At 34.4% G+C, this 14,695-nt stretch overlaps 1 protein-coding gene across 1 annotated transcript in view; it reads left to right on the top strand.

Annotated features, from left to right (window-relative positions):
• The window catches only part of ANXA10 (annexin A10), a gene marked incomplete at both ends in the record, with an annotated part of 80,094 nt that extends 68,087 nt beyond the window's left edge, over window positions 1-12,007 (top strand). Inside the window, 6 exons of the mRNA XM_080796318.1 lie at window positions 2,423-2,476; window positions 2,573-2,666; window positions 3,355-3,450; window positions 5,999-6,057; window positions 9,836-9,958; window positions 11,939-12,007. Of these exons, the coding sequence (XP_080652444.1) occupies window positions 2,423-2,476; window positions 2,573-2,666; window positions 3,355-3,450; window positions 5,999-6,057; window positions 9,836-9,958; window positions 11,939-12,007 (495 nt within the window). The remainder of the gene's footprint in view (window positions 1-2,422; window positions 2,477-2,572; window positions 2,667-3,354; window positions 3,451-5,998; window positions 6,058-9,835; window positions 9,959-11,938) is intronic.
• Window positions 12,008-14,695: the final 2,688 nt, after the last annotated feature.

Raw genomic sequence — 14,695 nt, 5'->3', positions numbered from 1 at the left:
TGAGATTCAGATGGTAGATCTAAGCTAGTAATGTAAAATTGGATATCATTACAACATAGATGGAATATAAAGCCACAAGAACAGTTAGGATTAACAAGGGAAGGACTGTAGATGCAAACAAGAGCAGTACCAAAAACTGAGTACTAAGACTTTCCAGTATTAAGAGATTAAAAAGTAAAAAGGGGACCAATACATAAGATTGAGAAGGAAGTAGAAGGAAGGAGAATGAGAGTGCAGATTCTGGAAGCCCAGTGATGAAGACTTAGCAAGGAGGAGAGTGAGCAATTACATCAAGTCTTACTGATGGTCAAATAAGATGAAGACTATGAATTACCATGACAAGTTTATGTTATTAAAGAAATGGAATATATCAATAGAAGATATAGCATATTTATTGCTTTTAGTCATTTGTTGCTTGAGCAAATTAAAACCATAAGGGACTGACCAAAGGATATTGTCTGAAAATATTGAGTTCTTTAGGCTAAGGGGAGAGTATAGTAACCAAATCTCAGGCCAGAAATGGTACTGAAATTTAAAAGTTTGTATCAACTTTTCCTTAGCTGGACACCTCACACAACTTCCAAGTTATGATTAAACATATTAAATTTTCCAGGGCTACAAATTTACTTACAAAAGTTCATAGTTTATTTATTTCTCTATGAATAAGTTGATCTTTCTCATATGCTTCCAGCTTTGGGTTAGCAAGGGGAAAAGCCTAGTATTTAATTTAATATAGCAAATTTAATCCATACAATGCTTTGAATAGTCAATGTGAGTATATGTTCATTATCATTTGCACAGTTATTGATTAAATACACAACTCTCATATTTCTGGCCCTCCCTTCTCCTTCTCACCAAGAGAACACTTGGTGGAGAGAAATCTGAATATTTAGGAGCTAGTCTAGTTTATGAGAGTGATAGTGCCTCAGATCATTAAGATATTTTCTGCATCCTTGCTTATCTTGGTTTTGGAATGGTAGTTCTGGACAACTCTGGACATGTAGGTGATGAGATATAGAAGTCCACAGTATGAGCATTTTTCAAAATCAGCTGCCAAACCATACAACTGGTTAATTTACTATCTTTTTTGTCTCAATTTTGTCAGAGCCAAGTAAACTTCTGTGATGATTTAGCCTCATCTTTACTCTCACTGGAACTGAAGAATCCCCCTAAGTTCTTGATTTCACATAATCTATCAATGTGGTCTACTTTATAGCTCCTGGCTACTAGAACAATCTGTTCCTGCTATGGTCCTAAACAACTCCATCTGTCAAGCTTCCCAACCAGGTTCTAGCTAACATGCAAGTTCCTCTGTTAGGAACAGATAAGAAATTTGGGGCCCATTAATGCTACCTAGGGATTGAGATCAATTCAAGAGAGTTGTATTTAGGACTTCCCTCTGCCTGATCTTGCTATATCACTGAGTTCCTAGCAATGGGGTTATTTCAAGAGTCCAAAAAGATGACAGGAGCAGAAGCCACTGTATTCTCAATGTTCTCTCAGCATAGTTAAAAAGGAAAGAAAGAGGAAGAGAAGGAAAAAAAGAAAGAAAGAGAAAAAGGGAGAGAGGGAGGGAGGGAGGGAGGAGAAAAAAAATAAAGAAGGAGAAGAGAAGAGGAGAGGAGAGGAGAGGAGAGGAGGGAAGGGAAGGGAAGTGAAGGTAAGGTAAGGGAGGGGAGAGAAGAGAAGAGAAGAGAAGAGAGAGAAGAGAAGAGAAGAGAACAGAACAGAAGAGAAGAGAAGAGAAAAAAAGCCTTCCCCCCAGATCTCAACCCAAGGGAAATAGTAAATGAATGGTCTAATCACATGTCTCTCTGAACTCTTCCTCCCAGACCATATAGTCATAATCCTTGGAGATCAGAAGCTCCTACACTGGCTAGCCCTCTTTCCCTCCTGTCTGTAATGGAATCTCTAATCAATTTGGCCATATTTATTCTTTATATATAAATGGGTGGGAGTGGTGGGCATGATACAAATTTGTAAAATATTTTTACTCCACAAAATCTGGATTTCATTATTATTTTGTTGCATGTATCCTATTTGACAAGTCAGAGACTGAATATTAACTCATTCTTTCTCTCTGCATTTTCACTCCAACAATGTTAAATCCAATAGTACTACCCACTGCCAGTCCTTGGATGGTGTCCAGTTTGATGGGAAGAAGATACTGCACAGAGAGTCATAAGAGTAAAAACACTTTTGAAAGCTTACCACTGGTGCAAAGAAAAGATAAAACCCACATTTTAAAAAAGGACCTATGTTTCATATAATATTCAACATATGTAGACTAGTTTCAAATAATGATAGAATTTTTTAAGGAATTACCAATGTTTTTGGTGGTTCAAAGATTTTTGTCCCAATAATCCTATATGGGTTGTTAATTAAGAAAATTTACAAAGGAAAACCTGTGCTTATTTTACAGGGAACCAGAGAGGAAGGATATACAGACCCTGCTATGGCTGCTCAGGATGCAATGGTAACTAGAACCAGATCTCAAAGTGACTATGAAAAACCTTTGTTAAAATGGTCTGTGGTGGTTATGGGGCTACTTCCTAGCGATATGATGTTTCAGGTCCTGTGGGAAGCCTGTCAGCAGAAGACAGGGGAACACAAAACCATGCTGCAAATGATCCTGTGCAACAAAAGCTATCAACAACTGTGGCTCGGTAATTATTAATCAGGTTTCTTTTCAGCTACTTAACTGATAGTTTAATAGAAAGCAAGTAGTTAACTAGAAGGGGGAAAAAGGGAAATGTTACATATAGAGGAAAGTCAGTGATCACAAAGGTACTTATTTTGAATTATATTTATACAGAGTGTCTTATCTAATGACATTACTAAGGAATAAATTTTTCTTATAATTTTATTTTTTCCAAAAATTGAATTATATAAACTTTAAATACTGAATCTTTCAAAATCATCTCTGTTTCTGATGGAGAACTTACTCAAATAAATTAGCTATTTTCTATTAGGCCTATTAGATGTTTTCTTGAAGAGAATATAGTAAACATGGTTTAACTAGTTCATTACAAGTTAAGGAGATTATCATTGTCATGATTTATGTGAAGCTGTCATATTTGTCTTAGAGGTGCACTCATATTAGTTTGCATATTGTTTGGCTTCTATACTTTTCTGTTTCTTTTAGTTAAAAAATTGTTTTATGTTTTTTTCTACATATATAAAACACTATAAAAATTGTAAGATATCCTACTCCAACTCAACCTGCACCCCTGTACTTTATTTACTTTCATTATGTATAACAAGCTAACCAATATTTATATTTTAAATTTACAATATTTATATTTTAAAATCATATGTACAAAATCTCCTTTGAATTATATCAATTTGTTGAAGTTTTCCAGGAATTTCAAAATATTTCTGGGCAAGACATAGTAGATGCCATTAATGAATGCTATGATGGATTCTTCCAAGAGTTGCTAGTTGCAATTGGTAAGTAATGATTTATTTGGTGTACAGCAGACCTTCGATTCCACAATAAGTACTGATTAGCTCTGATTGAATTAAACATGCATGAATTTGCTCTTCATTGAGTTACTTTCCCTGAATTTAATTATTTAGTGAAGATGTTAACTCTATAGAGGAAAAATACATTAGCTACTCATACAATGCACTAAACTGGCAACTTGATAACTTTAATGAACTAATACCCTTCCCTAATAGCTGGTTCAACTTTCATACTGGGAAACATTGAAATCTCACTCTCTCAGGTAACCGGGATCTCATACCTTTGAACTCATTTATATGTACTGATTTCCATTCCCTTGTTAAAAAGCAGATAAATGGGGGCACCTGGGTGGTTCAGTGGGTTAAAGTCTCTGCCTTCGGCTCGGGTCATGATCCCAGGATCCTGGAATCGAGCCCCACGTCGGGCTCTCTGCTCAGCGGGGAGCCTGCTTCCCTTCCTCTCTCTGCCTGCCTCTCTGCCTACTTGTGATCTCTGTCTGTCAAATAAATAAATAAAATCTTTAAAAAAAAAAAAAGCAAATAAATGCTAGAAATTTGGCTTCCTTTTCTCCAATTGGAAGAGTCTTTTTGTCATCATCTTTAATATTTTGCCTTTAGGAGTAAGTTCTACCATAAACAAAAATTTACCAAGTTGTTAGTAATGATTTCTCCAGGCTATTGTGAAAGTATGTGAAACATACTTCCATCTCTTTCCTAAGAAAAGATATCTTCCCATAGAGAGGAAAACAGTGGTAGTTATCCATAACAACTACTATGAAACCACTATGCTGTACCTTGTGCTGAGCTGTGACTTGACAGCATACATTGTAGGAACTACAAACGAAACATCTTTATGAAATGCCCCCATAAAGAACACACATCAAGTAATCACTTACATTTGTTGAATAAATGTATATTATGATTTTCCATTCCTAGAATGGCACAAACATGCATTTGAGATGGCAAGGAACATAATTTTTATACCTTAGCTTCTAAAGGTGTTTCAAGCTAGGGTTCCATTAAAAAGGTTTGGTGGGGTCTATGAAATCCTTAAAATAGTATACAATACATGAGTATGTGTGTGTTGTTCTGAGAATATGGGGCATTTATTTTGGCTAATTTTCAAAATAGTTTAATAACATATCACATGGCAACTCATTTAACAAGGCCAAGGAGGTTAATTGACTACTTCAAAGTCCATCAACTAATGAGCAACAAAGTAATGACTAGAACCCATGTCATTTGAATTCCAAGATTGCTTTCCACTATGTACCATACCATAAACAAAGCAGTAGGTAAGAGGAAATAGTGGACATGAGAAATAGCAGAAAACAATTTAACTGATTCATTCATTTATTCAATAAACATTTATTGAGTCATCCACTATTGTGGCCATTGATTTAGGCTGTGCAAATGGAACAGTAAAACAACAACAAAAGCAACAACAAAAGCTCTTTCTCCTGAAAGTGTCCACATTCTAGCAGAGACTCAAGAGTGTTCTATGAAGTTCACAGTTATAAATAAATGTAAAAGATGAAGGCATGGTCTTACAACCTAAAATTATCATTTGAACTGTAGAGAAAACAACTGTTGTGATGACTTTATTTTGCCCAAAAGTTAGAGCCTCACATATGTTACTCATTTGTTTATTAATTTATTTACTTATTCAAATAAACATTATTGAACGTCAATAACATCAAATGACCTCCATCAAGGACAACTGTTCACTAGGCTCTAAATGGTTCTAATGCCATAATGGTTTTGATTAGATGACTCCTAAAACTACTCCAGCCCCTTATCACCCATCCAGGTTTTTGTGTGTTTGTTTGTTTTTAAGGGATCTCAGATTTGGGAGCCTGGGTTGTTCAACTGGTTGAGCATGCGACTCTTGGTTTTGGCTCAGGTCATGATCTCAGGGTCGGAGATTCAGTCCCATGGGGTAGGCTCCACACTCAGTGGGGAGTCTGCTTGAGATTCACTTTCTCTCTCCTACTCCCCACCCACTCTCGGTCTCTGTCTCTTCTCTCTCAAATAAATTAAAAAATCTTTAAAAAGAAAAGAGAAAGACCTCAGCTCTATTCACAAGTCTATGAGGGACTAAAAATAATGTTTGGGAAAATGAATCAATTGTATATTGAGTTTTATAATAATAAAAATCTATAATAGTGGTGATAACCTGGGTCTCTTTGAAGCTTTATTTAATTTTCAGGTAAAAGGGACACATTTTTCTTCACTAGACACTGTGAAAGAACTAAGAGATCTCCAAGAGAAAAACATATACTAAATGAAAACCTGAATGAGTCATTATAATATTGTTGCTTTACATTTTTCTATAGGTTATGGTTTTACCACTGTTTTAAATATTGAAATTTTACTACAATATACAATGAGGTTTCCCACATAGGACTCAAAAAGTTTCACTCTCCCAGGATTTTAACAAAAAAAAAAGAAATGTTTTCATTGTTTCCCAAATTCTGAAGAAAATATATGTTGTCACTCTCAAATTTTCTTTTTTTCCTCTGATTTTTCCTAGTTCTCTGTATTCGAGATAAACCAGCCTATTTTGCTTATAGACTATATAGTGCAATCCATGTAAGTATGACCCACGTATTTTTTAAATTTTCTTGGATAATCATGTTTACATTCTCAAAGCACTAGGTTTACTTTTATTATTTAAACGTTTTTGAACTTGTATACAAATATATTCATTTCAAACAAAATATGCTCAAGTGGGGAAAAAATGTATTATACACCAAATGAGAACCACCAAATAAATAATGCTCTGCTTTCTGCATCAAATTGAGTTACTTGAGACTTATGACTCCATGGGATCTATCTCCCCCATGTGCTTTAGCACTTCTTAGCATATGAAGAAGCTGGCAAACCCAAAAGCTTTTTGTATTTTGCCAAAGACCCCTACTTCACACTTAACTCAAGCACAAAACATATAGTATCAAGCAGGAAATGTCAAAACATTATAAACCCTTAGTAAGAAATTGCTACATTTCTGAAATTAAAAAAAAAAATGAAATAATGCCAGTGGTTATTTTTAAACTTAAAGTGTTATTTTAGAAAGAAGAGATGGCTAGACAACAATAATCTATTTTGTAATTAAATGAGAATGTTGTTCATATTTAGTGTGATAATCAATCACACTTCCTTTGGTGCATTTATTTTCAAAGAAACAAAGACTTAAATGCATGAGACAATGCACATTTTATCCATAATGTGCATAACACATTTTTAGAAAAAGAAAAGTTCTGATACAAATCATTATACATATATCATATCTCAAAAACTCTGTGAAAATTATTTTTTTAAAAGTCAGTAGTTTTAAAAGTCTGTTTTATCCTTAAAGTTGTTTTTACAGACCAACTTATTAAAAGTAGCTAGCAAGCTGGGATAATATGATAATAGTTGACAATATTTCCATTATATATCTTTTGTAAAGAGTATTTTTTATTTACTCACAAGAACCAACCTATGTATCCTCAGAACACATGTATCTTATGCTCACAGCTCTCTGCTTCTATTTTGTTCTATTTCCAAGCAGAAAAAAAATTGACTTGATTTAAAAAAATTTTAAAATAATATATCAGGCAATGCTATGGAATGATTTCAACAGTGTCCTTCTCCAAAAAAAGAAGGATGTTTCACTTGTGAATGACCATGGGGAAATAAGCATGATTAGTTTGATTCCAAATCTGTCCAAGTTGAGGGCTACTTATTCTAATAATAAATAAAAATTCTTTCTGTGTGTGTTTCAATGCAAAAATGAAAATGCATGTACTTACAACTGGTTTAGAGGTCAAGAGGAGGATTGTATATTCAAATAATTTAATTTTTGACATATGATGACCCCAAATGTAAAATATTGGTCAAAGCTGTTTACACTACCCCTAACCAAAGAAAACTGCAGGTATTTTTCTCTAGTGCACTCTAAGTAAATGATATACAATTTAAATATGGAAATTTAGGTAAATAATTTATTTACCTCAAATTATGAAAAGATTGCTTAGAGGTCTATATCCCAAACATTCAGACATCAAAAATTTTATTATGCCAAAAATACACACACACACACACACACACACACACACACACACACGTGTATCTCTACACACATATATATATTATGCTCCTTGGCCACTGGATGTCCCCATTATTCCATTTGAAAAGACAAATTGAACTTGGTTTATAAAGCAATATTCTTTCTGGAGCTAGTATACAGGAATCGATTTTTTATTTTTCAGTATTTGAGTTTAAATCCAAAAATATTTCAAATACCTGGAATTTTTATTTTTATAATTTTTAGTAATAGGCTGTAAAATAAAAATGTAGTTGCTGTCTCACTCAGACATATCAATGTTCCTCTAACATAATTTGAAACCCCCTCCCTCCCTGGTCTAGAATTTTTACCTAGAAAGAGCAAATGATCAGATTTGTATTTTATAATGCAGTGTTAGGGAGACAGTGTGAAGGTTGACCAGGCTAAAAGGAAGGAACTATTGCAGAATCAGGAAGGAGAGAATGTGAAGGTTGGCCAGGTGGTGAAAGGAAGGAACTATTGCAGAATCAGGGTGAAATGATAAGGGCCAGCATCAAGGTAGTAACAATGGAAATAGATATTATGGGACATTTAAGAAGTAAAATAGAAAGGGGGCCCGAATGCTAATGTAGGAAGATCCTGAACTCACTTCCTCCCACCGACACACCAAATCTACACATACATATGGCACAATTCCTCCTGAAGAAGAACTGAAAGCTGAACAGCTTCTGCACAACAAATAATGAAGGGTCCACACAGAGAAGATAGGAGAGTTGGAGACAGAGTCACCTCTACACAAAGACCTATAGTAGGGAGGGATATCACTGAGGTGCCTGTGCACAGATCACTATGCACCAGATTCACTGGGCACAGCGATGAAACAGCAGTATAAAGGGCAACTATACTGTAAGTAAAGGAAATTCATTCATTAACCGTAAAACATCCACCAAATGGGTGAGGAACTGTTGGAAGTCTCTCCAGGGTCAGAGGTGTGAAAAAGTACCAATTTTCACATTCCTCCTCCACCTTGATAGCAGAGACAGAAACAGGGTCCAGATGCTCTACCTGGCCTGTTAGGGCAGCCCCAGCATGCCTGAGGCCCCTGACCCACACCACTCTAGCAGTACCACTACAGGCAATATACAGATGGCCAACTGGCCAGCGGGCTCATGAAAAGATGCTCGATATCTCTAATCATTAGGGAAATCACACACACACACACACACACACACACACACACACACACACACACATCAAAACCACAATGAGGTATCACCTTGTACCTGCCAGACTGGCTATTATCAAAAGGACAAAAAATAACATGCATTGGCAAGAATGTGGAGAAAAGAGAATCCTCATATGAGTTGGTGTGAGTATAAATTGGTGCAGCCAATATGGAAAACAGTATTGAGTTTCCTGAAAAACTTAAAATAGAACTACCATCCCATTCAGCTATTCGACTTCTGAGTATTTATTCAAAGAAAATAAAAACACCAATTTGAAGAGATATAAGTGACCCTATGTTCATTGTGGTATTATGTACAATGCCAAGAAATAACCTATGTTTCCATCAATAGAGTGTTTCACACACACACACACACACACACACACACACAGGAATATTACTCAGCCATTAAAAAGAATGAAATCTTCCCATTTGCAACAACATGGATGGACCTAGAGGGTATTATGCTAAGTTTAATAAGTCAGAGAAAGACAAATACCGTATTATTTCATTTATGTATAGAATCTAAAAAACAAAACAGATGAATAAACAAAACAGAAACAGATTCACAGATACAAGAAACAAACTGCTGGTCACCAAAGGAGAGGAGTGGGGGAACAGGTGATATAACTAATGGGAATTCAGAGGTACAAACTTCCAGTTATAAGATAAATAAATCACTCTGATTTAACATACAGTTTAGGGAATGCAATAACTGTAAGGCAAAAAACTGTGTGGTGAAAAATTAGATTGATGGGGAACTTTTTGTAATGTATAAAAATACTGAATCACTATGACATACATCTGGAACTAATAGGCAAAAGTATGTCAATTATACTTCAACAAAATAAATAAATAAAACAAAGGAAAGAAGTCAAACAGGTAGAATACTTCACTGTGTGTACACCATATGAGAGAAGGTGAAGTTTTGGAGGATATGGGAGTCTGACTTGGGCACTCCCGCGATCATCATGCCAGTGTTTGAAAAGTACAGGATGAATAAACAGCCACAGGAAAGAGGTTGAGTCTATATTAGATAGATTAACTTTAAGGTACCGTTTTCCAATTTTTTTTCTCTCCTTTTCTGTATCTTTTAGGACTTCGGTTTCCATAATAAAACCGTAATCAGGATTCTAATCGCCAGAAGTGAAATAGATCTGATGACCATCAGGAAACGATACAAAGAGAGATATGGAAAATCGCTGTTTCATGACATCAAAGTAAATCTCCTAAACGTGATTTATTTTCACCCAGATTTTATCATTTTAAAAACTGATATAAGAGCTTTAAGTAACTTCATGTTAGAATCTAAAAAGTTAACTATTCTGACAAAATGATCTACTTTAGTCCATCGGACAGTATTTAGTGCATCAACAAGGGCTAAGTGAGGAACTCCCTTCATCTCAGTAAGGGAATTTTTTATGTATTTCAAACAAAAATTGTTGATGCAGTCATGTAAAGTATTCATCCCTTAATTGTGTAATTGGGCTTTGTGAGTTAAATTTTGAGCATGATCAGTATCAGGAAAAGTACGATTTACAATAAGGCCACATTAATTGTGGAAAGTCTTCTTAGATCAGTTCAGCTCTCCTCTCATATTGTCGTAGAAGGCAGGGCAGCCAGTGGAATCCCATAAACTGGTAACGTGCAGGAATTTAACTTTGATAGTTATGTAAAAGTCTATGCACCCCTTTAGCTGTTGAAGGGCAAAGCAGCAATGATTCTGAAATAAACAAACAAATTTGTCCATTCTAATATGTCTAAGCTTTAGTCTGGATTTTGGTAAAACCTAGCAAAGAATTTTTAGGGTATATAGGACTACACACGTAATTTTTGGCACCCAATCTAAAATTAAAATATTTAACCTCTCATTCAAATAATTATAAAGAATTTTGGGATGGCATCACCAGAGTATTAAACCAAGCACAAGGCCCTAAGAGTACCTTATACTTTGCATGTAGCTGAGTGCTGTTACCTGTTCACATTGCTTTACACTGAAATTTTCAATTGCATAAAATAGCTTTTTAGTTTATTAAAAGTGATCCAGAAGCAACTTGACAACCTAAGGACCAAAAAACCATAAAAATAACAGAAGACCCTGTAAGCCTTTGCATAACCAAAGTCTCTCCAAAAAAGACATTGCAGGAGTTAAGATACATTTTATTCCTTTATTTTGATAAAACTGTCCTTGCATCTACCTTCAAAACCCTAAACTTTAAGGGGCAATGAACATTTCTCATTGAGAAATGTCATAACTCATTTTCTAAATGAATAAGTGAATTCTAACATATATACTTCAATTAACCAAGCCACCTCAAAGTCTACATGTAATTAATGTAACTTTACTAAGTGCATTTAAAACAGTGAATTATAATTGTATGAGTTTTGTAAGAGAACATTAATATGATAGTTGATTTTTAACATATATTTATAATCCCATTTATTTCTTACTATTGTTGTTTTAAAAAACTTAGAAACTATAGAAGATCATAAAAAGGAGATAAAAATTGCCTTATTCTTATTCTTCACCACAGACAATAAGTAATGAAATGTTGTAGGTGCTATGTTTTTAAAAATATATATAAAATTAATATACTTTACTACAAAAAGGAATACTTTTACTGAATCATGGTATTCCACTGTATGTTATAAAATACATAAACTATCCCACATTTTAAATATTGATTTTTACTTTTTCACTATTATGCATAATATTGTCTATATTTTTTAGTGTAAATTTTTGTGCTCATCAATAATTGATCATTATTTCCTTAGGATACATTTCTTGAAGTAGAATTACTGCATTGGTGAGTGTAAATGTTTTTAAGTCTTTGGAGGCATATTGTCAATTTGCCCTCCAGACTCTAAGCTGATTTATAACAATATTAGTACACCTCTTTTAAAGTTGAGGAGATTTAATTCTACTGTGAGTTATTCTTTTCATAAATACACATTAGGGTTCAATCAACTTTATATAAACCCTATTCTATTGACTATAACCATGCTATTATTTTCCAATAACTTCCACTGGGAATAGTTCTCAGAACATATTAAATTTTTAGATGAAAAGAGTGAGCAGTTTTGGAAATGGTAATGGCCCATGGATCTTTCTCGTTGTAATTCGGAGGAATCATGCTTCTTTTTAGAAATACTTTGACATTTTATTTCAAACACATTGTTTGTTTGGTTGGTTGTTTCAGAATTTTGCTTCAGGACATTATGAGAAATCTCTGCTTGCCATCTGTGCTGGTGATGCTGAAGACTACTGAGTTAAAGGAAGGAGGCAGAGGACACAGCACTCCTATTTACAGACCTGTCTAAATAAAGAGTTTGTGAGAAGTTTGCCTTGTTAGAAGCATTATAGCTAAATTATAGAATCATTTTTCTCTTCTATCTTTAAAATCATTCTAAGCCAAAGAAAAATCTATTGATAAAATATATGAGAGTGGATATGTACTTATCACCCGAATCAGCAATTTACTAAATGGAATAATAAAAAATGGAATAATAAAAATAATTTCATTGAAATATATTTTATCTAAATGCAACCTGTCAGTTGCCTACAAGAAAATCTGCTTATACCTGTCCTTAGCATGCTTGGGGAGAGGAAAACATGGTGTGGGGCCAACCCCCTTAGAGAAATTTTCAAGATTTTTGTACAAATGCAATAAAGCTAAAATTAACCACTAAAGCTGTCTCTATTTAAAAGAAAATGAAGATATAAAACAGAAAAGTGCAGCCATACAGATCCTTGTCAGGCTTTGACATGTAAGAGACCTGGATGTAAACATGGGTGCATGTGTCTGTGTATGAGTGCAGACATGTATGTGGCTGGTGGGTGTATTTGACAACCATTCTAATAAAGGCAGTTTATCCCTACCTAACTTTTTTTTTTTTAAATACTAATGTCTAACCAACCCAGTATTTGCCCGTGCAATGTCAGAAAAGTCATTGCTCATTGCTTTTATGTGCTTTGTACCATCAGTAAAGCCTGGCTCCTTACATGTCTGAAAATTCAGTAAATTAGGAACAGCAAAGGAAAAACATTGAGGTAGATTTGGGAGAGATTCTAGACTGATGCTACAAACTAGCTAAGACTAAAAGCAGAAACAGAAATGGAGGAATCCACAAGAGAGGGCTCCCAATATATGCAAGGGAAAACACAAAACCCAAGATCACAGGAAGCAGCAGTAAATGAAGTCAAGCAAGAAAAATGAGGACACATAAAATAAATCTAGATGACCTGGCAAAGTTGATGGGAGTGCTCTGTTCCACATGGAAAGTTTTTTTTCAATAGCTTATAGCCCAGTCCCTGTAGATCTGTCTTCACCAGTCTCAGGAGAAGTGAAAGCTGTATTCAGAGCCTGTTTTCTTACAGGCAAAATGATATAGGACATTTAGAACACAGTGACTGGGCACAACATGAAACATTTAAGAATAATTAGACTTTTGAAATCACTTTTGAGGTTTTAACTTACTGCTGTGACATATGATGTCACATCATTTTAAATTGGCTTTGATTTTTATCTTTTAAAAAACTTTAACATTTCAGTCAAAAGTAGTAATTATTTGAGATATTTAGCATAGCTATTCTTCCAGATAATTTTTTTAGGTAAGAGTTTTAATACAAGAAAAATGTCAGAATTCCTACTGAGAATTTAGATATTTAAATGAAATTTTTCCTCACTAGGACATTTTTTGTGTAAGTAGTTCAATAAATTCTGAAATTTATACTTTTGCTAGGTAATACCTTTTATTTCCTTGGTAAGGCATGGTGTTGTTAAATCAAAAACAAATCTAGACTTATATAGGAAGGGGTTTTATTCAAAAAGATATTGCAGTAAGTGGGGAGAAGAGCTGCAATAGGGAAAGAGGGACTTCTGCCACAAAGAGGGTGTTCTGACTGTGAGATTTACAGGGGTCTCAAGGGTCAGCCAGAAAAGGATTTTTAAGTTATAGGGATGAATAGACATGGCTAGAAAAAATCAGTTGGGGGAGAAGGGATGAATTTGTGGGAATGTCTTTGGTTAACATTGCCAATCATTGATCTGAGATTGGACAGTGGATCTGGGACAGTTCATCTGGGAAAGCCTCCAGGTAGTTTTCAGCAGGAGCTAAAGGGTGGATTAAAGTCCAGGGACCTGTGGGGAAGGAAGAAACCTGAGTAAAGGTTAGTCAAGTTATGTATTTCGTCCAGATTGGTCAGTAGGGGAAAACAGTTCAGCTAATCATTTATGAGGCAAAGAATAGGAATTTGATGGGTGTGTTGAGGACTATTATTGGTGAACAGGGGATCATCAGCAAGTCTTGTCTGAGTCATATGAGAAAGAATGGTTCTAAGTTATAAGCCATTTTCTGAAATACAAATGGGCGGGAACATTTTTAGATCATCTCTATTTTCCAGGATTACAGTACTTAGGTAAAGATTAACAATGTCAATGTCTTTTTTTTTTTTTTCCCAAAGTTTTGTCTTGAATGCTTCACTTAGGTTGTTTAAATGCCAATACAACATTATCATCTTCACCATCATATAATTCACTTAGTGAAGTCCTGTAAAAAATCAAGTATTTAAATTATTATCATTGCTATTTGTGTTAAATGATATTTGGTGGTTTATATCATCTTCAAATGTTTACTATACCTGATGGACTGTATAACAAGTGAAATATGTTTGATTAAATTAAAAACTTCTCCCATGTTTAACCTATAGAGAAAAAAATTTTAAGGAATAAATTTGCTTTTGGTGTGTTACCAGTCTACAATAAAGAAAAGTAAATTACCACTGAATTGCTGGCCATTCCAGAGACAAAATAAAATCAGATATGGAAAGACTGCAGAGAGGTGTTTATGTCCACTGAATTCAGTATTTTACTATGCTCAATTTAGCTCTAAATCAGTTAAACTTGTATTGTTCTTATATAATAGCATATTGTTATTACCAAAGTTAAATATTTCAC

This window comes from Martes martes, assembly GCF_963455335.1.
Source record: "Martes martes genome assembly, chromosome: 2".
Classification (NCBI taxonomy): domain Eukaryota; kingdom Metazoa; phylum Chordata; class Mammalia; order Carnivora; family Mustelidae; genus Martes; species Martes martes.
Note: the sequence above shows the minus strand (reverse complement) of the source record. Positions and strands in the feature narration are given on the sequence as shown.